A 9140-nucleotide genomic window follows, 5' to 3' on the forward strand; every position below is an offset into this window, starting at 1 on the left:
GAACAGTGCTTGGGGTCTGCCCAGTTCTCCTCTCCTGCACATCCCCAAGCAGCCCACTTGTTAGCCTGACCTGAAGTAAAGCAGCTGTTCTTGTATCCTAAGGGCACAGATCCCTGAGATACAAACTTCCTGACTTGAGAATTTTTTAAATCTTTGAACGATCAGAAAACATCTGTGTTATAACAAAGAGAAACATGGAAGTACTGTCTAGGATGGAGTTTCCAGCAGTGCAAAGAGGGGATCATTCTCCCAAACTGTAAGGCATATCAGTGTAATTGCTGTGCAAGGATCTACAGGTATCCAGAGCAAAATTTCTCTTGGAGGGTGGGGGAGAGGCAGTATCTGACTATACGTTGTGATTGCTTCAGGGATACGATGCTGCAAGCGCTGCGGTTTGTCACACAAGGAGCTGGTGCAAAAGTAGATGCTGCAATTAGGAAGAATATCAGTGTGGTGCTGCTGGGGATGCTGGGACACGATGAGGTACTGCTTCAGCCAGCTGCAAAGAACCCCTGCTGTAGACAGTCTTGTTCATACATTTAAAATCTGAACTTTCTAGCAGAATTACTATCTAAAATAACTTCTGGGAAAATTACTAATGATGTAGTCACAGTGAAGAACTGGAGATTCCTGGCCAGTCCCTGGTAACTCTGAAAAGCTTCCAGTTTAGTGTTTCCTCAGCAACTGCATGTGTGGGTTTGACCTGCAGCTCCTCACTAACACGTTTGAGGTAGCTCTGCAGTAAGGATTTGCTTTTTATCTTGGAGAAAACCTGCAATACCTTCACTGTATGGACGGATGTGTTTGTAGCCTCTCAGGTGAGGTTTCATTCAGTGTAAGAATTTTTTCAGAAAATGGCAGATTTTTCTCCAACGAGAGAAGCCCTCCAAGTTTAATATAGGGTCTTCTGTATGCGGCAGATAACAACAGTAACATGAGTGAGATTAATTTAAATCATCTAATAATTTCTTTTTTATGTCAGTCTCTGCAACAGACATGCAACTGTTGAAACGCTAGAAATAGAAAAATTGAAACATTCCCACTGGGTTGTAAATTTTGGGGAGGAGTGGGTAGTAATGGGACAGTCACATAAGGAAGCCAAAATAGTGAAAGCCTGGAAGTGTTAAATGAAAAGTAGTAAGAGTTTATCACAGAGATCAGCTCATCCAGAAATGGCTAGAAATAACACTTACAGTAAGTGAATCTAAACTAAGCTCTTACAAACTCATCTTTTAAAACATCTTTGACTTTTCCATTCAACAAATCAGAACTTAGATAAGATCTGTAATTCTTCAGTCTCTGCTGGCTTTTTTGACCTTAGATTTGGCTTTAATTTCCATTATGTACAAGAAACTATGTGAACTGACAGAAATCCACAGGGAGTAGGAGTGAAATACTACTATTTATTTTCTCCTCCTCTTTATTTCCTGTCATCTTCTGACACTTGTTTTTCTTGCTGCCTGTCTCTGGAGTGTGTTAAGCTCAAGCCATGTTCTCTGTTCTCCCATCCCCTGTCAGGATGCCACCCGCATGGCCTCAGCCGGCTGCCTGGCAGAGCTGTGCGCCTTTCTGTCTGACGAGGAGCTCAGCACTGTTCTCCACCAGCACTTACTGGGTAGGTGAAGCTGTTTACAGGACTGGAACAGATTATGAAAGCAGGGAAGACTCCTTCTCAGCCATTGATTCAGACTAACTTTGTGACTGAATCTCTCCTTTGTACTTTTTTGTGCTTTTCTTTGCTCATGGCTCTTAATTCATGCACTCTGGTACACAGGGAGCACAGGTAACTGGTTGTCAGTTGGGGTTACCCAGACCTTTTTTTCTCTGGATTTGTTATCAGACGACTTGATAAAAGTACCAGCACGGCTGAGTAATTGCTGGTGCCGACACAAGGACAGCTGGACATGACAGGATGTTCAGGCAGGGTGGACAGGAGGCCATCCCACCTTTTGGGAGGGCACTCTGATCTTAGGTTGGTTAAGGCTAATCGCAGACAGCATCTGATGGCTTCACATGCTTTTGGAGAATTAACTAATTTGCCTCTAAGTTAGAAAAACCCATCGATTTTATAGGACTCCAGTGTTTCGAGAGTGTTATGGATTACTCTCCCCTGTGGGATTAAAAAGGGGGTCTGTTGACTGGTCAAATTACAGATGACTTTTACAATTTTATTAGAGAGTCAAAGCTTGTCTAATTTTGAGCCATCAGAAGTATCTGAGTTGAACAAGAGAGTCCCTTGTCTGTGTCTGCTTTCCTGCCTGCCCAGGTGGTGTTCCTGCCTGGAAAAGGTGTTGCATTTTAGCTCTGTCTGTATCTCTTTTTGGGAGAAATGGAGGAAGCAGGCTATTGCTTTAGATGCTACTCTTTATTTCATTTTATGGCAGTGAATTCACAAACTGCCAAAAGCCTCTCAGATAAAGAGGACTAGATAGCAGGAGCCCTACCATTTTTCTGTTCTTTCCTCTGCAGCAGATGTCTCTGGCATTGACTGGATGGTGAGGCATGGCCGGAGCCTGGCTCTCTCTGTGGCTGTGAATGTGGCTTCTGGTAGGCTGTGTTCCCCAAAATACTACAACAGTGTCCAGGAGATGATTGTCAGCAATGCCATGGCCGACAGGGTGAGTCCTGCCCGACAGTGGGTGAGTGCTGTTGCAAGCACTTGTTGGGAGCAGTTTTGAAGGGTGTGTGAACAGGTTCCTGTGTTACCAAACAGGACAAAAATCCCCAAGTGACATCTGAAGATTCTCCCTTGGCTAGATGCAGTTTTTATGGTGAAATTACACAACTGTTCTGGTTCTTTTAAGTTCTCATCCCTGGGGAGATGAAGATTAAATAATCTTTAACTTGCAGAGTAGGTTTCATTTGGAGTAAATTACACTCCTGTTTCCCTGGAGTTCTCATTCACAGACCCAAGTTTACAAGAAGTGGAAATTACTCATTTTAGGAGGATGATTTTAAATCTGGGGTTGAATGAGTAATTTGGGGTAGAAATTTTGTGGGCTTGGTGGATGCCTTATTCCATCTGGCTCATGGTTGCATTGGGATTTTTTTCATCATATTACCCAATAACATTAACCCAACATTTTCCTGCTTTGATGCTGCTGTTCTTTTGAAAGATGGGTTTGGCTTTCCACAAAAGCTGACAGACCATGAGTTTGGTTATAAAGGCTGTTGTTGAATTCTGCTGTAGTAATACCAATTCTTGTCTTTATGTTGAAGATCCCCATTGCAGTTAGTGGCATCAGAGGGATGGGCTTTCTCATGAAATACCACATGGAAGGGGGAGGCAACCTGCCTCCCAAACTTTCCAGCCTCTTTATTAAGGTAAGAACTTTCATGATAACTACCTGGTGGTGGTCTTGTGATCTGAATCTCTGTTTGACCTAACTCATGGGTGGGTCTATCAAATCCCTGAAAATCTGGTGGTTTTTTTTGAGGCAGAGTGCAGATAGAATCGCTGTATGAGCCCGTTTTGAACCTGTGAATACAACACTGCCATCGCTGCTGTAACATGGAAATTTGTTTTTGAGCTTTCTGTGCTATAAGTCTGGTTCTTATAAATGCATTTTTCCTTTGCAGTAGCAAACAGCTGGCAGAGAGGCAGAGAGGAGTGTGAGGAAGCTGTCAGGTTTTTAAGATTGCTAAAGGTCAAACGGCCTTTGTTAGAAATATGTCAAATACCAAAACTCACCTGACCTGAGAACATTAACATCTTTTTCAGTTCTTTTCTATTTAAATATTTTTATTCAAAATTCCTTTATTGGTTGGTTGTTTCTTTTGGTGTGTGGCTGGATTTTTTTGGTTTCTTTCATGGTCTGCCCTCCCTGAACCCCACCCACACCTCCAAGTATCCTTCTTGGTAGACAAGGGTAGATAGAGAGGGGTGATGCTGGAGCATGTTACGTTTTCAGATTTTACATTTATTTGCAATTTACTTGAAAAACTACCAAACATGCCAAGTTGACATGATACAGGCCAACATTGTTCAAAGCAGACCTTTTGTTTGAAATCCTACTTTCCTATATTACTATAATAGTATTGTGTTAAAATATAAAATATCACACTTGTCACAAAATCTTTATCACTAAATGCACTTGACATTCAGATATTAGCTTTCATGTTTTAAATGGGTTAAGATTAAAATATAAAACTCTCAATTTTGAAATTTTGAAGTGAAATCCACTGTTGAAATGCACCCAGTATTCCAATTAGAGACTGACTTGGATGTTGTTGCTGAGTGTGTTGTAGAGGTGCTGACACTATCAACTTTTCTGCACTTAGTGGCCATTGTCATTTCCTGAGACAGTTGAGATGAATATGTGACACTGTCATCAACTACATATTTAGAAATTTTCTATTGAAAAGTTGTCTTGTTTTCAAGATTTGATCTTCTCTTACACAGTTTAGTCAGACTTAATTGGTAAGAAGTGTGTCTCTTGTGTACCTGCGAGTTGAAAACTGTTTGCTTTTCTTAGCATAGTTTTAAATACTTAAATTAGAAAAAAGTATTAACAACTGCTTTAAATATGTGTCCTTGGTATATCTGAACATAAGTATCTTTGTCTCCTTTAGTGTCTTCAGAACGCATCCAGTGACATTAAGTTAGTTGCAGAAAAGATGATTTGGTGGGCAAATAAAAGTCATCTTCCCCCATTGGATCCTCAGACAATTAAACCAATTCTCAAAGCACTTCTGGACAACACTAAGGATAAAAACACCAGTGTAAGAGCCTACAGTGACCAGGCTATTGTCAACCTTCTGAAGATGAGAGCAGGTGAAGAAGTGCTTGAGGTACGAGACATAAAAAACCATAAAAGGCTGTGTCACCTCGTTCTGCTTTTGTCTGTGGGGTGCCTGCAGCCTTGGAATGTGCTGGAAGTCTCTTATGAAATAGATGAAGTGGGACATCCCAGTTTTCATGTAGGCCTTTTTAGGCCTTCAGCAGCATTCTCATGCTAAGCTCTGAAGAAATCAGCAACACCTATTCTAGTGCAGCATTAATAGAATCAAGGCATTTAACATACCCCCTTAAGCCTTGCCTGTGCTGGAGTTCCCTCAGCTGGCACTGATGATTCATTGCTTTGGTCACTTGTAAGATCATAGTGGTGCTAGGGAGTATTTAGGATGGACTACTTCATGCATCCATTTCCAGACCTGTTTTCTAAGTCTGACCTGCTTTTGGATAGTTCCCCCATCTGGAATTGTAAAACCAGGTGAAGACTTTTGATATGTTTGAAAGATTTTTAGTTGATACAGCGTGTAAGGCACTTACACTTACTCTGATTTTGAATGGTGTGTCATAAGGAGTTGTTAATAGGTGCTATCTCCCTTCCACAGTCAGTTTCCAAGATTCTTGATGCTGCCAGCCTGGAGCTTCTCAATGAAAGCTGCAGGAGGTCCCTGCGGAAGCTGGCTGGGCAGGCTGACTCCGAGGAACAGATTGATGACACTATCCTGACGTGATAAAGCTCCCAAAGACCTGGAAACACTGAACCAACCGCTGCATCAGCATTTCAACTCAAACACCTATTATAAATGTTTTCATTTTTGAAAATATTAATTCTGATGGGATTTCATGAAAAGGACTCCCAGAGAGTATTTTAGTATCAAATATACCACAATAGCCTTAATTAGACCCACATTAGCTGAAAATTAAAAATTTGGTCCCCTTTTTGAAACAGATTATGTGCAAGAGACAGACATACTAACCAGTACTGGTCAGTTGTGGCCAATTGTGAGATGTGGCTAGAGCACATCAGGCTTAAACTCTGATGACAACTATTTCCTTTCCAGGGTCTGTGCAAAAACTCCAGTACTGTAAGTATTGTTGGTTTTTCCACATACTCTGGGAGGCAGGAATAGAACTCAGTGATTCAGTTGTATTGTTTTTGTGTACTGCTAACTTGCTGCTTGTGACGGTTCTGAAGACTGAAAATCCCTGTAAAACAGAGTATTTAAAATAGCCTTAGAAATCACAGATGCGAAAGGGGGATTAAATGCAGTCTGTTTAGAGAAGGAACATTTAATAAAGGCTCTGACTTTGATCCTTCTGATGTAAACTGTTCTTTACAAACTAATTTTTCAACAAACTTACACTTTGATTTACTTTTCAGACCTGTTTGTTCTAGGGCATACAGTTTGTAGAGTGGACAGTGCTGTGATCTGTGAAAACCTTTTGCAAAACTGAGGCAAACCAGGGTTTAAAGCCAAGCCAGAACTGACATTTAATGAATTTTGTAAGTAATTACTCCTGTTAATTTCCAAAGTATTTTTGACTACAGACAGCTTTTTAGTTACCCAACTTGCAAAAACTCCTTTGTATTTACATCTTCAAAGGCTTCACAAGATATTTGGCATTAGTTTTTTTGGTCAGTGAGTTGTGCTGCTCCAAGAAAGTATATTCTTTTACCTAGACACATGTATCTCTCTTGAAAAAAAAAAAAAGAAATTTACTAGTACATTTTATGTCACTTGATGGAAATAGTGAAAATCTTGTTGCAGAATACAAATTTTTAGAAGGTAAAATGAGCTTTACATTAGATAAGTGAGCCTTATCTATTTTATGAAACTTACAGAAGCTGGTTGCACCTGAGAAGCCAGAGCAGTAAGATTTGTTATTTCATGTGCATGGTGTGTCTGTGTAAGTAATCTTCCTTGCTTGTAACTCTGGATAGCTCAAACCATGATGATGGGAGGAGAACACAATACTACACAACATAAAATTTGAGATCATGAAGTGGAACCCCATGGGAATGCATGTTCTGCTAGAACCGAATTGCTGATTGTTATGGCAGTAGCAGCAAACAAAAGGACATTTTTATCATAATAATGCCTCAAACAGCAAGATACAATTGTGAGCAGGTATTTGGGAGTGCTGTGGTTTGTTCTGGTCAGAAGTATGAGAATCTGTCAAAAGGTTCTTGGTGCTGTGTCAGTTTCCAGGCTCTGGTGTAGGCTCCTGACAACAGATTTGCTGTAGGAGTTTAGTGGAAATGCTCTTTGAAGGAACTTGGGAAATCAGCTACTTTACCCTGTACCTAAGATAGGCGCAGCTGCCGCTAAACCATTCCTAGCTGATTGCCACACAATTGTTTATATAGCACTGTAAGATGGTGATTCCATAACCTCTCTATGCCATCTATTTTGTTACATAAACTTACCAGACTGTCAGAACTTCCCTCATGTTTGAAAAAAAAGACTCTTCATTGCTGCTACTTGAGTCCATTGCTGCTTGTCCTGTTCCCACAGACTTTGAAAACAGTTCATTTTTGCAGCAATGTCACTTCAGTGTCCTCACCCCGGATGAAATAAATTTAGATTTTTCTATGTATTTTCTTACACATTTTCATGTTTTCTAAACTTAGACTGCTGCCCCTTGTGTTTGTTTGTTCCATTCTGACTCCTCTTTCCCTCAAGGTGTCCACTGCTGGCCCAGGTCTCCCAGGGAGTTATTTCGCAAGCTCCACATAACAAACACACTGTTGTCCACTCCAGCACAAGGTCTGGGTGTTCCTTTGTTGCAACACCACCATGTCGTTGACACGTTTAGTTTGTGATCAGCTATGAAGCCAAGCTACAAAATGGCTCTTCAGCTAATTATTTCTAATCTTGTATTTATGCATTTGACTTATTTCTACAAAACTGCAGTCCTTCCCAGTTGGTCTAATGGAAATTGTGTTCTACTATTTTATCACATTTAGCTGCGTTCCAAAGGTGGGTTTTAATTCTGATTTTTGCCTTTTAAATCTGCGAATCTTGTGAATCTGAAACCATCTTAAAACTACATATTTTGCAATGAATTGGTAATACTTAAGAGTGAAAACTCAGCTAAGTGCTCTTAAAGATCTGGCAGCTCGGGCCACTGGAATGAGTTTCACCTGTAATGAATTAGCTGTGCTTTGGGATCACAGGAACAGCAGTTGAACCACTCAATGCAAAAACCTCTACACTGAAATGTACAAAATTTGATGCCATTCAAAACCTACTAAGTAGGTGTCAGAAAGCTCAGTGGTTGTACTGGAATCACTCACTCCATCATTGCAGACAGGAAGGAATGAAAAACCAGCAAGTTTTGGTGAAGAATGGCTGTTGGAGCTCTTGATCATGGGCACCTTGGCTTACCTGTTTATCTCTGATTCCAACTGATGCTCCACATAAACATGGGAAAGAAAATTATAGGTAAATGAAGCCTTTTTTATTAACTCATTAATTTTAGCCAATAAGTTCTTTTAGGGTATTTTGATAATTTGTATTTCCAGCTTAGGTAGCAGTAAGTGTAAAAACTCATTCATCTTCCCAAACAGCATCTGAATTTCTGCACTGAATTTAGTTGTTCCTGAGAGGGAGGGGTAAAAAAGGTAGGAGTTCACTTGCACTTGTGAAGAATATGCTGATATTTCAGTCACAGTGAAACACTCGATTTGGATTTTGATAGCTGCTTTTTGCTAAACTATTTATACACTGCAGTATAATATATCAAAGATAAAATATCCGTAATTTTTACCACAACATGAGATCTGATAAATTGGTTGTACCAACTTGGAGACTAAAGAATTACTTTTTTCTCATTTCAAATGCCTTAAAAATACCAGTTGTCAGTAAAATCTTTCCCTACAACTGATGGTAATATCTTTGAACTGTCAAGAAACTGTCTGAGTGACAGCTGAACTGTGTGTATTTCAAGAAGATCAAAAAATCATTTATGAGAGGGGTTTACATGTACAAGGTGCTAAAAATTACAATGGGAGACAAATGTGAAAGCACAAAGTATTCAAATATTTTGATTTTTTTTTTTGATTAGTCACAGTTCTTACTGTCCATTTTATTTGGTAACATCATGACACCTCACTTTTTACATGATGAGGTTTCATGAGCTTAAAAACAGAAGTAATAGGAGTCACTGTCATTTTGTAATTTTGGGTTTGAACTGGTGGTTTGTGTTGCTGGTTTCAAGGGATTTCCCTGCAGCTACAGTGTCCTCAGTTACTCTGGTGGTGCTGGGTCGCATGATGGGCTGCCCCAGTGCTTTTCTGGGGTGGAATATATACATATATATATATATATATACCCACATCATCCATTTGAGCATAACAGAATGAGCTATACGTGTAGTGTTTAAAATGCATGAGTTGCAGAGTGAA

The 9140-nt window shown here is 40.0% G+C and overlaps 1 protein-coding gene across 4 annotated transcripts in view; it reads left to right on the plus strand.

Annotated features, from left to right (window-relative positions):
* GCN1 (GCN1 activator of EIF2AK4) overlaps positions 1 to 6044 on the plus strand; it is a 38622-nt gene extending 32578 nt beyond the window's left edge. For 3 of the 4 annotated variants that reach the window (XM_082293463.1, XM_082293464.1, XM_082293466.1), the window contains 6 exons: positions 369 to 483; positions 1519 to 1615; positions 2470 to 2618; positions 3220 to 3324; positions 4573 to 4791; positions 5338 to 6044. In XM_082293463.1, the coding sequence (XP_082149589.1) occupies positions 369 to 483; positions 1519 to 1615; positions 2470 to 2618; positions 3220 to 3324; positions 4573 to 4791; positions 5338 to 5463 (811 nt within the window). In that variant the 3' untranslated portion in view covers positions 5464 to 6044. The remainder of the gene's footprint in view (positions 1 to 368; positions 484 to 1518; positions 1616 to 2469; positions 2619 to 3219; positions 3325 to 4572; positions 4792 to 5337) is intronic. The other variant, XM_082293465.1, reaches the window with a different exon arrangement.
* Positions 6045 to 9140: the final 3096 nt, after the last annotated feature.

The sequence above is a fragment of the Coloeus monedula genome (assembly GCF_965178545.1).
Source record: "Coloeus monedula genome assembly, chromosome: 18".
Lineage (NCBI taxonomy): Eukaryota > Metazoa > Chordata > Aves > Passeriformes > Corvidae > Coloeus > Coloeus monedula.